Below are 21,420 nucleotides of genomic sequence, written 5' to 3'. Positions count from 1 at the left end.
GCAAAAATACAATTAATTAATTTCTTTACTAGGAGGATTCTGTTCCTGCCGCACAAAACATGCTCACCCTTTCAGCCGAGGAGAGTGTTATAATGCTGGTCAATCCCACTATTCGTTGGTAAAAGAGTAGCCCAAGAGTTGGCGGTGGGTGGTGCTGACTAGCTGCTTTCCTCTAGTCTTACCCTGCTAAATTAGGGACGGCCAGCGCAGACAGCCTCTTGTAGCTTTGCGCGAAATTTAAAAAAAAAAATCGTTTTGCACTCCCGTATTTTCATGTGACGTAATCAGTATAAAATATATAATTGCAACCATTCAAATATAAAGAAAGTCACTTAGAGGTAAGGCATTTTAGTTACTATGAGAATTTAACAAGTAAATAGTTTAATTGAAATGTACATTATTTTTACGTAAATATTCGTTCGTTTGCTTCTTATTCAGCTTAAAGTTACAAAATGGGTTAACTGTGCTCAGCCCACTGAAAGTAAGTAAACCTGATCTTTAGCATTATAAGCCCTAAAACTTGCCGCTGAGCCACCAGGGAATAATAATAGTGAAGGGTAGAGACAAATGTTGAAAGAAAGAAAGTTAACAATAAATAAAATACTAGCGTAGTTGAAAAGTGTTCTACAAATTTCTTGAATATCGAATGGCTGCTTTGAAGAGACTCTAACAGAGGGCCACTTACCAATTTGACAAAATGCGAGTACCAAACACAACTAAATTTAGACAGCTTAAAACGTTTCAGCAGACATATTTATTTATACCCACGCGTGTACGATGGTGTCATTTGGCAAGTTTCCAACAATTATCGCAGTTTTAGCGTGCGAGGGAGAATTCCATCCCAAAGTCACTTTTTAAAGAGAAAAATTCTTTCAATGACCCTTCAAGGGCACCTAGACGTAAAAGGTTTCATGCTGTCTTGTATTAACGATTATAGCATCTAGTAGTTCATATATGTGCTGAAATATATATATTAAAGATGGGTGCTGAGAATAATAACAAACACTGTCGTTAAAAGTGCTAAACAAGCCACGCTTTACGTATTCAATAATTTTTGTAAATAAAAAAGAAGGCTTGAGACGTCATTGTACCAAAGGGAAATTTGGTTAAATAGCATTTTGTGAGCGGCGTTGTTATATTTACTATAGGATAAGATCTCCATGCACTTAAGTGTAGATAATGACAAAGAAAACAACGAAAACCATGACTACAAAATACTGCAAACCCAAGCTAGAGCCGTTAACATAAGTCATCACAGATAGGCCTAGGCAGTGTTAGCTACTTACTTGGAACTACTCTCGTGTGGCAGTAAAATCGACATAAATAGCGCAAAATTTTGACAAAAGACGCTTTATACTTATACTAATTAGTAACTTAATATCCACCTGCAACTCCCCTACAATCCAGTACCCATTTATACTCGTCCCTAAGACATGTGTCCGTTAACGGTCACATTCAAACTCTCTTTCTTAACGTGAAGATGACCTAGGAAAGTCGGAAAGTTGTTCTCTGCTTATCAGTAAAAGTATTAATACCCATACCAGCCATTCTGAGATACATTTTTTATTTCAAGCGGGTTTCTCATCATCAACAAAGACATTTTAATTAAAGTAAAACTTTTATCCCATAATAATAATTATAAGATGTTCATAAAAAACTTTTATCGTCCAATTACCAATTCGAAAATTTGTAACTTTATTAGAAAACAAACCATCAATATTTCTAGCTGTCCTTACGGTGTGACAGTGACATAAGTGAACGTACTTACAACACTAAGTGGCATGGCCAGGTGGTTAGGGCACTCGACTCGTAATCCAAGGGTCGCGGGTTCGAATCCCTGTTGCACCAAATATGCTCGCCCTTTCGGCCGTGGGGGCGTTATAATTGTGCCGGTAAACCCCACTATTCGTTGGTTAAAGAGTAGTCAAGAGTGGCGGTAGGCGGTGATGACTCTAGTCTTACACTGCTAAATTAGGAACGGCTAGTGCAGATAGCCCTCGTGAAGCTTTGCGCGAAATTAAAAAAAAAAAAACTCAATTCAAAATAACATATAAAATATTCTTACTTTTATCAACGAATACTGAGATTGACCATCACATTATACGCCCCTACGGGGGAAGGGCGAGCATGTTTGGTGTGACGGGAAATCGAGCCCGAGACCCTCACATATGAGTCGAGTGCCTTAACCACCTGGCCATGCTGTGTCACCACTAACGCACCCTGTAGAAATTTTGATAAGCTAAACTAAATATGTGAGCTGTAAGTTTATCTTTGATATTTTAACTGTACAGTATTAATTTAATATATGCAAAATTATCGTACGAATTCACTTCGTTACTTACCTTTACTGTTACCTCTGACTTAATTTTTGTCTATAGTTTATTCACTTTATTATTCTATTTCTATGCCTTGTTTTAAAAGCTTTTAGCTTTATTCTTCCCAGATATACCTGAAAAGTCACGAAACCGGTTGCTAATTGTATAATGTATCATTAAGATAGTTTGAATGAAGTAGAAAATATTATTTCCTGTTACGTTTTTTGGTGTGACTTACCATATATTTTGATCGATAGACGAGTTCACACAATTTGGATTGCAAATATTCTGTTATTTAACATTCTTTGTGCCGTCGACGGTTACATTATTGATTTATGAGACGAGTTGTACTGTTTTTTAAAAAACATGTGATTCACCATTCTAGTCTTCCGTGTCTCCTTTACACAAATAATTATTAACCAGCGATCACACGCGTTGCATTTCTTTCGGAATTTGCAAATTTGTTGTGACAGCCTCTGATTATTACCACTAGATGGCAAGAGAAAGCAGGAATTATTTAACACTCCTACGAAAAGACGTTTCTAGTCCTGATTTCTCAAGCCCGTTCCCCTGGCTGTGGTTTCGCTAGATAGTAGATAAGGACAGTGGGAATCTCGTTAATCTATTCATTAATGGATTTAAATGGCAATTTCATTTAAATACAAAATTATTAGCCTAATATTAATAACCTTTCAAGTTGCTCTGGGGCCTATTAGGCCCCACTTTTCATGGAGTGTTAATTATTCACAAACACACCTGATGTCATTTAATGTGCCGCTTATGGTGGCACAGCGATATGTTTGCGGACTTACAAAGCTAGAAGCCGAGTTTCGATACCCGTGGCGAACAGAACACAGATGACCCATTATGCAGCTTTGTACCTAATTCCAGATAAGTGATATTATTTATATCCTTCAGTAGGACAGTAGTACCTCTTCGGACTTACAATGCTAGAAGTCAGCTTTCGATACTCGTGGTAGCCTCCTGTGTAGCTTTGTGCTTAATTAAATACATACACCCAGTTGTATTCTATTGGCGATAGGTTTTACAATAACTTACAGTATTCAGACGTCTTACAGATCATAAATGAAAGCAGGTATTTGTAATATTTGGCCGTTAGTGTTAATGGAAATAATTAGTGATTATTACGGTTAGAATGACTTGAAGTGAAACATAAATAAGAAACTATATTGTAGCTTAATAGGAAAGACATGGTGCCAATTTTACAGTAACATTTTTATTTAATTAATTCTGGAAAAGCCTGAAAACGTAAACATTAGTGGCGATTATTTTTAATTGTGTCACAAAGACATTAAATTTTATGGTATGAAACACTCAAGTTAGAAACTTATTGTGGTGTGGTGATAAGTGCATAATTATACCACAATGGAAATAACGATAATTTCATTCAGTGAAAAAAATAATGTAAATTAATTCATTGCCAGTTTTCCTGTAATTTATAATGTTATATCTGCGGACTTACGATGCTAGAAACCGGGTTTCGATACCTGTGGTGGCCAGAGCACAGATAGCTAATTGTGTAGTTTTGTGCTTAATTGAAAATGGCCAGGTGGTTAGGGCAATCGACCCGTAATCCGAGGATCGCGGGTTCGAATCCCTGTCACACCAAAGATGCTCGCCCTTTTTGCCGTGGGGGCGTTACAATGATACGGTCAATCCCACTATTCGTTGGTTAGAGTAGCCCAAGAGTGGTGGTAGGCGGTGATGACTAGAGGAAGGCAGTTAAATTAGGGACGGCGAGTGCAGATAGTCCTCGTGAAGCTTTGCGCGAAATTAAAACAAATCAAACTTAATTCAAACTAACATATACAATATTTAAAATATTCTTACTGGCCGCTAGATTTCGCCACCAGCATGTAACCTGTCATTACAGTATTCGATGCGCTTTTTTTATATCTCTCTCTCTTAGTTTGGTTTGTTAAAAAAAGTTTAAAATGGAGTACAAAATTTCTCTAGATTAACTGATTTCATAACAAAAGAAAAAAGTAAAGTGTGTTTTTAAAACACTTACTTTGTTATCAGAAATTATGATCGAAATGTCAAATACAGAGCTTTCAATAGCAGTTTATAACATGGATAACACGGGACGGATATTTTTCTGGTTTATATCCTAGAACACTGACTAGCTTTTAGTATAATAGTTGATTATTAATATACATGTAAATATATTATTGTGACGTGTACTATCGGTGGACGGGTTCTTTTCTTTTTAACATTTTCAACACCCACTTTCACCTGTAGGCCTAATTCCAAAAACAAATATATTCAACATATACTATTTCATCTACTGTAGGCCTAATACACTAATAACTTACCCACAAATATTTCTCCTCAAATCTTTCGAATAAATGAGTAGACGCGATAAACCTCACTTCTACGACCAAGTAACCTTTTGACGCTGACTTCCTAAACTCACCGATTACACATTTTACATTGACATATTATGATTGCTCGTATTTATAACATACCCTCGTACCCAAATTCCACGACTTTCTAGGCCATCATCATTAATTTTCCAGGTAATTTAGGACCGTCAGAATAATTTTTACAGGGGAAGCTAGTAACATGTCCCCACACTTTTTTTTTTTCTCTAATAAACTACCCTCATGCATGTTCCCAGATATAGAAATCGTTTCTCTCTTCCCATTTTGAAAATCAAAATTGTGCTACTGTCCGTAAGTACTTTTAGATCCAGTGTCGTCACTATGATCAACACCCGTCTCTAGCAAACGACCAAATTACAATAAAGCTTACAACAGTATAAACACCAATTTGCAATATAGGCCTACCTCGCTTAGACTTTTTTTCTTTCATCATCTTTAGGGCAGCTGAAAAGTTTGCTTTTGATATAAATGGATTTTTAACAGTGGAAAATTTACAGTGTTTCAAATTCTTTGCTATTTAACTAGTCGTGAAATAAAATGAATCTGGCCGTTCCTTTTTCAATTATTTGTTAAATAAGTTTCAAAAGCTAAAGCTAGATGGCAAAATTACAAATTCTGTATAGTAATCACCATCATATCTTTAAATTTAACATAGATGGTACAAAACAGTGTACATTATTCAATGAACGTTTAACGTTTAGGAAAAGTAACTGAATAGAATATTTTGTTTTTCAAATTTGTTGATTCGATAGGGTGCCGTTAATTTTACAGTGGTGATTAGGTATACACAATAATTAAAAAACAAAGTATTTTTTGCTCGTCACAGACGAAAATTGCAGAGTGCTGCCATCTCGTGTTAAATAAATATGCATATAATATGTTGTGTGATGAAAAAAGCAAATTAGTTTTATTATTTGCTCTTATATTTTCTTCTGAGATAATATTTTCTCAACTTTACACTTCCACACGTCACAGTAATTTCAAAAACTGTCATGTTCTGGGTCTATTTGTTTTTCAAATTTTGTGCAAAGCTACACAAGGGCTATCTGCGCTAGCCATACTTTATTTAGCTGTGTAAGACTAGAGGAAGGCGGATAATTATCAACACCCACCGCCAACTCTTGAGCTACTCTTTTACCAATGAATACTGGGAATGATTGTCACTGTATAACACCACGGCTGAAAGGGCGAGCATGTTTAGTGTGACGGGGATTCGAACCCGGATCCTCAGATTACTTGTCGAGGTATGTCAGGCCAATTACGCACAGCTACACGAAGGATATATGCGATAGCCGTCCCTAATTTAGCAGTTTAAGACTAGAGGAAAGGCAGCTAGTCATCACCACCCACCGTCAACTCTTGGGCTACTCTTTTACCAACGAGTAGTGGGATTAATTGTACCATTAAAATGTCCCATGGCTGAAAGGGCGAGCATGTTTGGTGGGACGGGGATTCGAACCTGCGACCCTCAGATAGTGAATCAAATTCATTAGCACCTGGCCATGCCAGACCACATCCAGGGTAATCGCCGTATAGCATCCTACGTTTAGTAAGTAACTCGTGTCTGCCACCTTTGTGCCTCCAATGTCAGGTTTGTATAATGTTGTGTTGTTTCTTGAATTTTTTGTTTTAATTTAGCTCTATTTAAAAATTAACTTTTGGTTTATTTCTTTTTTAGAGTTAATAGCTTTGCGTTATTCGCCACTGTCCTCACTGGTAAAGAAATAACAGCGGACGAGAGAACATTTTCTGTTTCGTACAATCTCTCACGGTCACCTGTAACAACGAAGTACGCACTTTTGACCTTCGGAATAACAAATTTCAGTACGGTGTTACGTGAATAATTAGCCTATGTACTGAATGAAACGTATTAAAAATGGGTAATATTTCATAATTGAATTGAATATTCTTTTGCCGCAGACAATGGAGTAAGAGGAAAAACTTTTACTTTTGTTTTTACTTTATCGCAGGAATAATGTTCCCTTTGTTTTCATGGTTCATTAAGCCTCACGAATCGAGCTAATGTAAATTCGAAGAAAACCTAAACCTATAGAAGCGGAAAGAGTTCACGAGCAGTAAAAAAATACGATATTCAAAACATACGTCACTCACAGTTTGAATGTTTAAAAGAATACAGTCTAATCATTATAAGAGAGAACGATATCTTAAACTGATTATGTTAAATTTTAGGTACGTTTTAATTCTATGCAGGTAGCTTGCTTTGGTCAGAAATTACTGGAAGAAAATAATACATGGCAATTAGTAATTCCGTTACATGAGAGAAGGGATATGTAATAAATTCACTATGAGAAATATCAATGTAGAAATTGTGTACTTATTGGACTATTTGTTTGTTTTCTGGTTTACGCGCAAAACTACACGTGGGTATTTGCGTTAGCCGTCCCTAATTTAGCAGTGTAAGACTAGAGGGAAGACAGGTAGTTATCATCACCTTCCTCCAACTTTTGGGCTACTCTTTTACCAACGAATAGTGGGATTGACCGTCACATTATAATGCCCCCACGGCTAAAAGGGTGAGCATGTTTGGCGCGACGGGGATGCGAACCTGTGCACCCTCAGCTTACGAGTCGAGCGTTTTAACCACGTGGCCATGACGGGCCACCTCCTATATTTTACCTGGTACATATTTTTAGACACCTGTACTTATTTGGAAATCTATATATTATATGGTTCTTTTATCGCTTATAAATTTGTATTGAAACTTATTTTGTTCCAGTCATGTATTTGGAAAATCCTGATATGTTTGTAGAAATAAGCTGTTTGTGTAGCTTCGTCTTTCAAGAGATTGCGATAAGTTAGTACAGATAAGTTGTTTGACCGATCGTCAATTTTCAATCATTTTAAAATCAAATCATAGCAAACAGACTAAATGGAAGACAGCTAGTCAACAGTACCCATCGTTAGCTCTTGGACTACTCTCTTCTGTTCAATAGTTGGATATGGCTGTTACGTTTTTGCGTAGTGTTAAGTATATCATGTTAAAACTACTGTGGAATCTCACCACGTCGTAACGGTACATGTCGCCACGTCGATCGTGTTCTATCTGACGATCATGCACTGCATCTTGACAATAGTTCTGCAGTGTAGGTTCCACTGCCAAACAATATGTCATAATGCTGTCATATCCAAAGCACATCACTCCTCCCTGCATGCCTTCCACAATGCATCTAGTGTAAGAGAACGACAGTTTCAACGCCCATGTCAACAATCTGATCGTACATGTATTCATATGGAATAACATAACTATCTATAATTTACCAGCTGCGTGAGGTGAATCCATTATCCTTTTGGTCTCCAGATGGAGATTCCTCTTAATTATGTTTCATTCAGTTGTCTGGAAAGTGTAGGAGGCTTTTGTCACCTTTGTGTTTTTGGATTTTCACATATTACAAGTCGCCGCACTTTGCCTAGCATGGCTAGGGTGTGATTTGTTGTAGATCTCTTTCTGAACGATTCTGGTGTTCCAAGTTGATTCATGTTCCTTTGTTTTTCAATTATATTATGTACAAAGAAGTACCTCAGTCTTCGAAATTCTAAGTCTGTAGCCTAGAGCGCATCTTTATTATTTGCGTCTATGATTATTAGAGGGGAGTGTACATTGTGTCCGGTTCACGTAGGCTGAACACCATAGAAGTATCCACTTTTATTCGTATTCAGTTGGCCTTATAAACATGTTTCCAAACGGTACAACAGTATGTCTACAGACTTAGAACGCTAAAATCAGGGGCTCTATTCCCCTCGGTGGACTCAGCAGATAACCCTAGCCCGGCATGACTAGGTGCGTTAAGGCGTTTGACTCGTAATCTGAGGGTCACGGTTCGAATCCCCATCGCACCAAACATGCTCGCCTTTCAGCCGTAGGGGCGTTATAAGTGACAGTCAATTCCACTATTCATTCATAAAAAGAGTAGCCCAAGAGTTGGCGGTGGGTGGTGATGACTAGCTGCCTTCCCTCTATTCTTACACTGCTAAATTAGAAGCAACTATCGCAGATAGTCCTCGTGTAGCTTTGCGCGAAATTCAAAAAATAAACACTCTTATAAGCATTTTTTTTACAATTTTAAATCAAACAATAAATTATATACTTTTAACACTTAATAGCATGGCAAAAGTTGTTTTTTTTTTGTATTTTTCTTTATTGTAAATATCTACACTTCTATGTGTACCATTACTTTTAACACTGAGATGTTTCTTTTACCCAATAACTAGCAGCAATCAAGGTATGGAATCAGGCACACGTTTTCCTAGTTGTTAACACTTTTATGACAGAGAAAAAAATGGCAGGTTTGAGTACAACGGTAGGAAAGCTAGGGCTTTAGCTCCCCACCAACCTCAGTGAACGTCACTTTATTATAAGATAGTCTTGTGTAGGCTGGGTCTGGCATAATGGTTGACGTGCTAGGACTAAAAATCTGAATATTTACGGTTACCCATCCGTTACCGCGAAAATGAGCTCCGCACTTGGAGCCATTGGTGAGTTATAAGAGCGACTGTCAAACCTCACTGCTCAGTCGGAAATATTGGCAGACTTCTTTTGAATTTAGCGCAAAATTACAGCTATTCCTAATTTATCAGCGATAGACTATACGAAAAGCAGCTGGTCAACACCACACGCCGCCAATTCTTTTATCAAAGATTAATGGGATTGATCGTAACATCATAACGCCCCCACGACAAAAAATGGAAAGAACATGTTCAGCGATAGGGACTCGAACCTGCGACCTACAGAGTAGGAGCCGAGCGCTCTAACCACCAGGTCATGTCGGACCCCAGTCGGGAATAATAGCTCAAGAATTGGTAGTGGGCGCTGTTCAGTGGCTGCCTTCCCTCTGGTGTATCATTTAAAAATTAAGCTCAACTAATTCAGATAGTCCTTGTGTATATTTTTTGTTTCCTCGAACATTATTAAATAAACAAACTTATTATGTGCAGAGTGAGGCAATGTTGACTCAGAGAGGTTAATTCCTGGATGATATGACCCAATTAATGAGTTTACAGTTGTGTTCTGCGTATCAAAGAAGGCTATGTTGAAATATAGCTTCATTCGAATAGTTAAACAGTAAAAAAAGGGTCTACATAATCAGACTAAATGTGTTCTTCTCTAACTGACTTTTGCCATATTCGGCTATTTATACATATGCATAATAAATAAGCATATATAAATGCGTTTGACTGATATCCAGTCGTAGTTGTGACTGTTTGCGAGATTAATCGTAAAACAAAATTAAATGTCCGCACTTTTTAAATACAGTTTCTTCCAGCTGACCCACATGTCGACGAATTCTTTAAAAATATTCAGAACAGTGCAAATTATGCTTTATAATTTGTTCAGCAGTCTTATAATCTTCTGAGAACAGTTTTTCAAGTTTCTATATGGGAATTATTTAATGTAGCAAGTTTCTCACGTAAGAATGAACAAAATAAAATGCAACAAAGATTAAATTTCACTTTCATTACTTGATAGTATTATTATTGTTTTGGGTGTCCAGTACCAAACACATTACTTCGCCGAACGCCATCTGTACTAAAATAGAAATAATAAATCGTCTGCGCTTCATGACCATGAACCGACCCTATGTAAATTGCTTAACAAAGAGGAGTCACGAACCCTGTTTTAAAATTTTTTGGTTTTTTTTGTCATTACGTTGTGGTTAACAAAGAACGCATCGGGATCTTTGACCTTGTTTTAGCGCATGCGTAGCGTGTTGCTAAGCCTCTGGGAGCCACGTCAGCACCTATCTCTGTTTTGTGAGAAAGCTTTAATAGTCCGCAAAGAAAATAAAAAGATTCACTAGCTAGCCATTGTAAGGTATTTGCTCATGCATTTTACACTGCTAAGCAAAATGTGCACGTCAACAGAGGTATCGAACACTGATATTATTAGTGTGCCTGTAAAATGAATTAATCACTGTTAAATCCCGTTATTAAAGTCAGTTGTACGTGTAAAAGCATTGGTCTATACGAATGAAATTAAAAGTAAATCACAGCTAAACTACATTTCCATAATGTGTAGAAAATGCTTCAAAAGACATGCAATGTCCTGTAACTTCACTAGTGGCAGACTTCTAACCTAATGTTGTGTGTGTTTCCTTATAGCAAAGCCACATCGGGCCATCTGCTGAGCCCACCGAGGGGAATCGAACGCCTCATTTTAGCGTTGTAAATCCGTGGACATACTGCTGTACTAGCGGGGCCACCTAATGTTATAAGTTTTCACTAATTCATATCTGTGGTGTATTCTGCAAAATCTTACTTATTTAAACACATTTGTTAACGTGAAATAATAGCCACTGAAACGTATTCTTCCGTTCGTGTTATTTTTTTAACACTTCTAACATCACTGGAGTTGCAAAATGTGCTCATTTCACGTATTCTTGTTCATTCCAGAATATTTTCGCACAAAGCTACGTAACGAGGCTATAAAAGCCCTAATTTGGAACTTATACACTAAAGCAGCATCTCCCACATTTTTAACACCAGGGGTCGGATCGCTGCCTCTGAAAACTATCGTGAATCGCTAAAATGAAAGAACGGACATTCAGTACGACTTACATATGAATCGTCAGGTTAGTCCTAACGGTTGGCAGGTCAATGGTTAAGAATCGTCAAGTTAGTCCTAACGATTGTAGATCAATGGTTAAGAATCGTCAAGTTAGTCCTAACGGTTGGCAGATCAATGATTAAGAACCGTCAAGTTAGTCCTAACGGTTGGCAGGTCAATGGTTAAGAATCGTCAAGTTAGTCCTAACGGTTGGCAGATCAATGGTTAAGAATCGTCAAGTTAGTCCTAACGATTGTAGATCAATGGTTAAGAATCGTCAAGTTAGTCCTGACGGTTGGCAGATCAATGGTTAAGAATCGTCCAGTTAGTCCTAACGGTTGGCAGATCAATGGTTAAGAATCGTCAAGTTAGTCCTAACGGTTGGCAGATCAATGGTTAAGAAACACCGGGCTAGACAAAGGCAGACAGCAAACAGCACCAGTCGCCAACTTTTGGGCGACTTTTATTCTCAAAATTCTGGACCACGTTTTTATTTTCCGCCAACAAAACGCGAACCATGAACCCTGGGAGTCACATTTCGGGCATACTAATTATAGGCCATATATGGATTTAATTAACACCATTTTTGCGTGAAATTGCAAATCATTTACGCGACGTATTATAATCTGCTTCGCTATTTTTCTATAATTCGGTTCCTTTGGGAATTATGTGTGCAATATTTTTCATTAACCATAATACGAATATACGCAGCTATAACAACTAATGCTAAAAATTATACTATTTATTTCAGTTACCGAAGTTCATTCTACAACTTTGTAATATTAATAATGTACAAATTGTGGCTAGAACTAACTGACTGAAGAAAATCATCGTGAAAACTTAAGGTTTGTATAAGACACTGAGTTTTCAGTGAGGGAAAGTCACGTTCTAGCTAACTAACTACCGTATTTTATAACTTGTAAGACGCTACATCGTGGAAAGTCACGTTCTAGCTAACTAACTACCGTATTTTATAACTTGTAAGACGCAACATCGTGGAAGACGCACCCTAATTTTGAAAAGACAATTCTAAGAAAAATACATTTTGACTCAGCAACCAACATCTTGATGTAAGCTTGACTTTTTTCAACCTACTGAATAAATACAGTCAAATATATCATATTCTTCACAGTATATCGACAATATTAGTTAAACTGAATGTTTTGTGCTATTGAAACTACTTGTAATTAGTAACTAATGATACTGCGATATTTATGAGAGGCCATTTTGAGTAGACCCTAAGCTAACATCTTGCCTTAACCCATAACTTTTGTCTTGGAAGACGCACGGGGATTGTTCAAGGTATTTTTAACGAAAGGTGCGTCTTACGAGGCGTGAAATACGCCTCTCATTGTTCGAACTTTTAACCAAAAAGCACGAGTTACACACAAAACATGTTGTATCAAATGTGTAAAAGTATCGGGCAGTCTGATCGGAATCTTTCATCAATAATTAACTGCAAATACAAGAAACTTCTATGTTGGATTTTAAATTCTTATAATTTCGTATTTCGTACAGACAGTTATAAATTTTGCAGAATTTGGAAGAAAAGAAAAATTAATCTTACTAAACCTCGCACTTGCAAAAGTAAGATTTATTGTTTGTTTGTTTTTGAACTTCGCGCAAAGCTACTCGAGGGCTATCTGCAGGAGCAGTCCCTAATTTAGCAGTGTAAGACTAGAGGGTAGGCAGCTAGTCATCACCACCTACCGCCAACTCTTGGGATACTCTTTTACCAACGATTAGTGGGATTGACCGTCACATTATAACCCGCCCCCCACACTTGAAAGAGCGAGCATGCTTGGCGCGACGGAGATTCGAACCCGCGACCCTCACATTACGAGTCGAACGCCGTAATCCACCTGGCCATGCCGGGCCAATGGCATTTAACGAAATATTTAACGTCTCATTCTTTCTCACATAGAAGTGGTGGTTAGGGTGATCGACTTGCAATCTGCCAAGCCACGGGATCGAAACCAGTCCCGAACTCGCTCGCTCTTTCAGATGAGGAAGCTTTATAACGTGATAGTCAATCCCACTATTCGTTCCTAAAGGAACACTTAGCGTTTCTTTTCTTTTTCTCATACAGAAGTGGTGGTTAGGGCGACCAACTCGCAATCTGCCAAGCCACGGGATCGAAACCAGTATCAAACACATTCGCTCTTTTCAGGTAAGGTAGTATTTATAATGTCACGTTTAATCAGATGATAAAGAGTAGCTCAAAATTACGGGCAACTACACAGATAGCTTTTTTTTTTTTTTTTGTAGCTCTGCACGAAAATTCAACGAATAAATAAACCTCATAAAAGTTATATTTGCATGGATTTTACAAATAATCCGGTAGCAAGTTAAAGATGCTAAACTTGTTTTCAATATGATTTTATAAGGAAGGAGGGGGGGGGGGAAACGATATAGGTTGGCTGGCCTTTGTAGTTTAGTGAGCCTGTTCTTCTAACACCATTGTTGGTTGACCGTTAATACGCATAGGAGGTCAATGACCGACCGGAAATACTGCTATGCGCACGAGACGTGATATCATTCCTGTGCAGAAAGATTCGTCTGGGCCCAGTAGGCCTTCTGAGTGTAAGTAAACACGTTGCTTTCTCTCTGTGTTGAATTATATAACATATGCTCAGTGTATTAAAGTCATAGCTGCATAAAAAAAACAAGAACCAAAACATCCAACCCTTAATTGTTATCAAACGCATTAAATATTCAACGTTTCGTATTTGCAGCTTCGCCAGAAACTCGACATCAGACATGAGCAACACAGGCAACTGGTCATTTTAATACAACGTCATTTCGAAAATGGTCATTTATATTACATTAGATACATAATTTTAGTAGCATATACAACTGATACAGACCGCACTGGTATTTTTGAGTGAATGTGAAATAACTTCTTGAAAACACTATAACATTATATTCAAAGTATACCTAGAATTAAAGGCTCTATACCCGTAGAGATAAAAGGGCTGATAGAGCATCATGCAGCTTTGCGCTGAAACAAACAAGATTTTGGGCCGAATATTACCTAGTGACTACAACTTTTGGGGCTGTATGTCGATAGGTCGATAATGTGTGCTATTAAACACGTTCCGCACTGTCAGTTACGCGTGCGTTTTAAAAGTGACAGTCACTTCCGTCACTTAGCTTATAAAACCTGACGAAATTCTTGCACCAACGAATAATACTAACAGTGGTTCAAAATTAAGGACGGGGGCTATATTCTAGAGGTATCTGGTCCAGCACTCTAGTTTGTTTGTTTTTAACTTCGCGCAAGGCTACACGAGGGCTGTCTGCGCTAGCCGTCCCTAATTTAGCAGTGTAAGACTAGAGGGAAGGCAGCTAGTCATCACCACCCACCGTTAACTCTTGGGCCACTCTTTTACCAACGAATAGTGGGATTGACCATCACATTATAACGCACCCATGGCTGAAAGGGCGACCATGTTTGGTGCGACGGGGCTTCGAACCCGCGACCCTCGTCTTACAACTCAAACGCCTTAACCCACCTGGCCATACCGGGCTAGCTCATATGTTCGTAAGGTGTCATTCAACATGAAAATTCTAATTCTATTTAGAAGGGAATAATTTACTTTAAAATAATGAGTAAAATAACCAGTTAAAGCAGTTACTGTATTAACAACAAAATAATGCTGAAGGAATGGTATATGTTTTAGCACGTTTAGGCTGTTAGTGGCTGCAAATATTTAAGCAAAACCTGTTATATTAAAATACGGGACGAGGTATGAACGGATGTACCCATTGTTTATTATTTGGAACAAATTCTTTAGTTACAACCTACGAATGCTGAAATAATGGCATTTAGACTACTTTACTATAGCTCTGTTATATTGAGAGTTGTGTGTGTGTTTTCCTTATAGCAAAGCCACATCGGGCTATCTGCTGAGCCCACCGAGGGCAATCGAACTCCTGATTTTAGCGTTGTAAATCCGTAGACTTATCGCTGTACTAGTGGGGGACATGTCTTGAGAGAATAGGCTTAATATGAAATGATAGCTTGAGACTCAGCTGTGACGCTATTGATTTTTTAACACATTTCACTAGATTTATCTAACCTTTGACATATTATAAGATCACTTACATGAATTTATATTACGGACGTAAAATATATACATTGTTAATTTACGCCGTCTGAGATTGAAACGCAGAAAATTAGCTAAATTAGTACTTCATATGACATTTTTACAACTACAAACGTTTCCCAGTGTTCAGTCGCAAGCGGGAGAACCTTACAATGACGTAATTCGGGATTCGATTCTACGGCACCTAAGCTTTGCATAATGTTTTACAAATATTTTACAAGTAACTGAATAAAGTAAGCAACTGTAGTTCGAGTTTCAAGTCGTAGTTACAGTTTTTTATTTCTTTTTTCACGTGTGTATGAAATTGCGAACACTGATATTAAACAGAAATATTTGTATGTGACCAGACGATGTGCCATCTTTGAAATGAACATTTCAGGCTTAACATGAAGTGGAAATCAACGCATTCTAAATTTAATTGCTCCAATTGTCTTGTGAACAGATTTGTGTTTGTTTGTTTTTTTGCCATGGAGTGGTTTCCATTTTCAGAAAAGTTCTAAAGCTGCCCAGCATTCGGAAACCGTTTCAGTTTTGTAATTATAGTTTTGTCTGTTTCAGGGAATCGCAAATAACTTAATTAGAAATAGGGTTCATCCCTTGTCTCAATTGTAATAATAGTTTTATAATTCAGGGTGTGGTCCAAGATTATTAGATTAACGCACAAGTAGGTAACTGGAATGTTTTACCTCGCTGTTTAATTCTTTTCTGTTTGGTTTTTTTTGTTGTTGTTTTTTTTAATTTCGCGCAAAGCTACTCGAGGCCTACCTGCGCTAGCCGTCCCTAATTTAGCAATGTAAGACTAGAGGGAAGACAGCTAGTCATCATCACCCACCGCCAACTCCTGGGCTACTCTTTTACGTGGGATTGACCGTTACGTTAACGCCCCAACGGGTGATAGGGCGAGCATGTTTGGCGTGACCGGGATGCGAACCCGCCACCCTCAGATTACGAGTCGCACGCCTTATCACGCTTCGCCATGTCGGGCCCAATTCTTTTCTGATTCTTGTATTTGCATAAACGATCTTTGCATACCCCAGTTGACAATGAACACTATTGCATATTATCTTTTTTTTTCTGATATTTTGTAGATGAAAACGGAGTATTAAAAGATGGGCAGTGCTCGATACTCGCGTGATTTTAAAATAAACATCGGACGCAGTATGATGACGTATTGTACACGTGAGCTCGTAGAACACGTAGTACAAGTTGCACAGTGAGCACTCGCTTTCATTCGTGCACGAGCTGTAGCCGGTAGACGGGCGAACTATATACGTCGGAGATTAATACATGGAAAAGAACACTTACTGAATTAGTTTTTCATACCCAAAGGTGTTCCTTAACGTAGGATAAATTATGTTATACGTATGCAACCTAACTTGGCTTTATGTGATCCAAAAAGGCAGGTTTTGCTCTTCGCGGTTTTCTCACCCACTGTCAGACCACAATCGTCCAGTGCTATTAAGCTATGAAACGTATTATATATAAACGTGAGTGTGTGTGAGTGGGTGATAATTGTGTTTCTTTACGCTGCGTGTCATGATTTTCCATGTGCTATCGTACAACTTCTAATAGATGGCGCCGTTATGAAGTGAATTCTGTCTGTCTGTCTGTCTGTACTTGTTTGAAAGTGTCAATCAAGCCGATGATTTTGACACCTTGCAGATATTCTGAAGATTTTAAACATCTGGTTTTATGGTGTTTGTTCGATATTTTAAGACATGAAACCGATAAAAAGGACCAATCACAGTTACTCAAAGTATGTGCAAACACTGAGGAATCCGAGTAGCCGCTCAGAGTAGGCTTAAAATCTGAGAAACCTGACAAGTTACTCTTCTGAATGGTTTATAGTTTACGTTAAACGCGTTTTTCAGACTTAACATAAGAAACAAAAGAGAGTCAACGGTTAATTTATTTTTTAAAAATCCAAGAACGGAGTCGTGTTATTCTAAGACGCAATACGTCGTTTCTAAACATGAGAATTATTATTCTGGCCAAGTGATTGGTTGAATTGAACGAACTTGCGCCTAGGTTTAAACCAATTGAAACACACACTGTTGCTTTCTAGGCTTTAGTTGTTTTTTTTAGCTTGTACTTACGTGGGACTGTGATTAAATAAACTTGATTTCTTTTATTACAACATAAAAAGGTAACCGAAGCAATAATTATGAGCTATTAAAGAAGTTACGGTGTCTACGTGTTGTCTCTGTAGTGGGAAAATAAATACAGTACCTACAGGATATTATGTTAGGGAGAAATGCACACTGTTATTGAAAATATTTCACTATAAACTAAACAGTCATTCCAAATGTTACGAGAACATTTGCGGGTTTCGGTACTATAATCAAATCATCACACTTTCGCCCCCTGGTGGCATTTTCTTGATCTAACAACTGGTCTTGGTCTGTATGTGAACGTTTTAGCTCGAGAATTAAACACGAAAGGAAGTAGAGTATTGTCAGTCAATAAGGATGCTTTTACCCCTCAGTTATGGACTGGAAGTAATCCGATTTCTGGATCAGATTCCACCAAGATCCAGAACAGAATGTTGCCCAGATAATGAAGCTCATAGCCACAGGTAAGCATTAGTGTTTGTTTAGTTTAAACTGTTTATCTCTGTCTAGCAGAAGATTTGTGAAGAGATGATATTTGCTTTAAAAATACCTTTTTCTGTTCAGCTTCTAACCTTTCTTACTGCTCTAAAAACTTGATAGAGTTAGATTAATAGTAAAAACACACTTAGAATGTCTTAGGAATAAAACACATTTAGAAGGATTATGACAACTTGATAGATTAGAGTGTAAATAAAAACACGGTTAGAATATCTTAGGAATAAAATACGTTTAGAAGAATTATGACAACTTGATAGATTAGAGTGTAAATAAAAACACGGTTAGAATATCTTGGATAAAACACATTTAGAAAGTTTATTACAAATTGATAGGCTTGAAATGATTATTAAACTTAGATTAATCGTAAAAACGTAGTTAAGACATATTGAGGATAAAACACATTTAAAACAACAACTTATCAGACTTAGATTAACTATTAAAACACGGTAATGGCGCCTTAGAAATACGAAACATATTTAGAAAATTTGTTGGAACTGGATTAACTTAGGTACAAACTGGCCAGTTCAAGATTATTTTGAATTTCGTAGAAATTTTGTGATAATTTGAGGTTATCTTAATCTAAAGAATACATATATTTTTACGTTTTCTCTTCTGTGCAAATTTAATGTACAAAATGTGCTTGTCTTTGAACTCGTGCAAATTTACGCAAGGGTTATTTGCGCTAATCGTCCAGTATTTTGAGTTGATATACTAAAGACAAGTTATATAGGCTGGGATTGTTCTAATCAAATAATGAGATTTGACCTGTATTATTGTAATGCCCCAAAGGGACATGAACCATGGATCATCATAGTTAATGACCGGCCCGTTAATGACTACGTTACGTTTGGTTATTCGGTTAAAGAGTATGACAAACCTACGAGATTTGCACTTAACCACTATTAACCTCATTTGCATTTAGTGCATTGTTAACCTCGTTTCTTCTGAAAATATTAACTTGAAAACTGGGCCTTCTATCAAAATTTTTCTCGAAAACCATCTGTTACCAAACTGAAGTAGAATTTCAGAGAAATTGAAAAAGTTTCCTTATCAGTGCGTGCATAAAATACGTATTATAAACATCAATAAAAAACAAAAAATGATATGTATAGTCTCCCTTTGGTACAGCTGTAAGTCTACGGATTTACAACGCTAAAATCAGGGGTTTGATTCCTCTCAGTGTACTCAGCAGATAGCCTGATGTAGCTTTGCTATAAGAAAACACACACACACAGATATGTATAACCCTTTACAAATAACACGAATAAAAGTTAGTTCACATTCCGTCTCTTACGAAAGATAAAGCAAAGAAACGGGATTGTTTCTGTTCATAGTAGGCCTAGCATGGCCAGGTGGTTGAGACATTCGACTTGTAATCTGAGAGTCGAGGGTTTGAATCCCATCACACTGAAAATGCTCGCCCTTTCAGCCGTAGAGGCGTTATAATGTGAGGGACAATCCAACTATTCGTTGGTAAAAGAGTAGCTCAAGAGTTGGCAGTGGGTGGTGATGACTAGCTGCCTTCCCTCTAGTCTTACATTGCTACATCAGGGACGGTTAACGCAGATAGCTCTTGTGTGTCTTTGCGCGAAATTCAAAATAAATCAACCCATACCTTTTCATAGTATTTGATAAAAGTATTTTGAATAAACGATTTTTTTTGTATTGACTAATGACTTTAACGTTATAAGGTTTTACCTACAAGAATACAAAATGCGGACACAGACTTTCAGTTTCAAACTTATGAACTGAAGTATATTATTTTTGTGCGCAGTGCACTTGACATTTACTTTCTATGTTTTTTGCTCACTGTAAAGAAAACATAGCGATGTGGGTACTTTTATAAATGGTTATTTCTTGTCAAGTGTATCAGCCATCTACTTTGTCTTTGATAACATTATTAGGATATGACATCAGTTAAATAAAACAAATGTACCATCTATCGTTTTGTGTGGAAAAAGAAAACACATGGAACCCGTTTAGTGGATGAAATTAGCGCCTCAAATTTCTCTTTACCAAACATGTGTAGTACTAATTACGGAAGTTCTGAAAACTACAGAATTTGTCACGTCAAGAAACACGAGGTACTAATTAGAGTCTCTCTAACCATTACACTACCTCGCGGACACCCCTCCCTTAACCAGTTATATGTCAATTAGGCTTACTTTAACTATTACACCAACTCATGATGACTCCTCCCTTAACTAGTTATATGTGTTAATCAGGCTTACTTTAACCATTACACCAACTCATGATGACTCCTCCCTTAACTAATTATATGTGTCAATCAGGCTTTCCATAACCATTACACCAACTCATGATGACTCCTCCCTTAACTAATTATATGTGTTAATCAGGCTTTCCAACCATTACACCAACTCATGACTTACTTTAACTGTTAACCAACTCATGATGACTCCTCCCTTAACTAATTATACGTGTTAATGGTTTTTCTACATTACACAACTCATGATGACTCCTCCCTTAACTAATTATACGTGTCAATCAGGCTTTCCTAACCATTACACCAACTCATGATGACTCCTCCTTAACTAATTATATGTGTTAATCAGGCTTTCTTCATGATGACTCATTACACCAACTCATGATGACTCCTCCTTAACTAATTATATGTGTTAATCAGACTTACTTTAACTATTACACCAACTCATGATGACTCCTCCCTTAACTAATTATACGTGTCAATCAGGCTTTCCCTACCCATTACACCAACTCATGATGACTCCTTTAACTAATTAACTATATGTGTCAATCAGGCTTTCCCTAACCATTACACCAACTCATGATGACTCCTCCCTTAACTAATTATGACGTGTCAATCAGGCTTTCCTATCCATTACAATCAGGCAACTCATGATGACTCCTCCTTAACTAATTATATGTTTCAATCAGGCTTTCCTAACCATTACATCAAACTCATGATGACTCCTCCCTTAACTAATTATATGTGTCAATCAGGCTTTCCTAACTATTACATCAACTCATGATGACTCCTCCTTAACTAATTATATGTGTCAATCAGGCTTTCCCTAACCATTACACCAACTCATGATGACTCCTCCTTAACTAATTATATGTGTCTCAGGCTTTCCATTACATTACACCAACTCATGATGACTCCTCCCTTAACTAATTATATGTGTTAATCAGGCTTACTTTAACCATTACACCAACTCATGATGACTCCTCCCTTAACTAATTATATGTGTTAATCAGACTTACTTTAACTATTACACCAACTCATGATGACTCCTCCCTTAACTAATTATACGTGTCAATCAGGCTTTCCCTACCCATTACACCAACTCATGATGACTCCTCCCTTAACTAATTATATGTGTCAATCAGGCTTTCCCTAACCATTACACCAACTCATGATGACTCCTCCCTTAACTAATT

The 21,420-nt window shown here is 37.3% G+C and overlaps 1 protein-coding gene across 1 annotated transcript in view; it reads left to right on the top strand.

Moving 5' to 3' along the window:
* The first annotated feature begins 16,483 nt into the window (after positions 1 to 16,483).
* Positions 16,484 to 21,420, top strand: part of LOC143228615 (uncharacterized) — a 46,693-nt gene continuing 41,756 nt past the window's right edge. Inside the window, 1 exon segment of the mRNA XM_076459840.1 lies at positions 16,484 to 17,966. Coding sequence (XP_076315955.1) covers positions 17,860 to 17,966 — 107 coding nt within the window. The 5' untranslated portion in view covers positions 16,484 to 17,859.

This window comes from Tachypleus tridentatus, chromosome 10 (assembly GCF_004210375.1).
Source record: "Tachypleus tridentatus isolate NWPU-2018 chromosome 10, ASM421037v1, whole genome shotgun sequence".
Lineage (NCBI taxonomy): Eukaryota > Metazoa > Arthropoda > Merostomata > Xiphosura > Limulidae > Tachypleus > Tachypleus tridentatus.
This window is presented reverse-complemented; position numbering and strand designations above follow the sequence as displayed.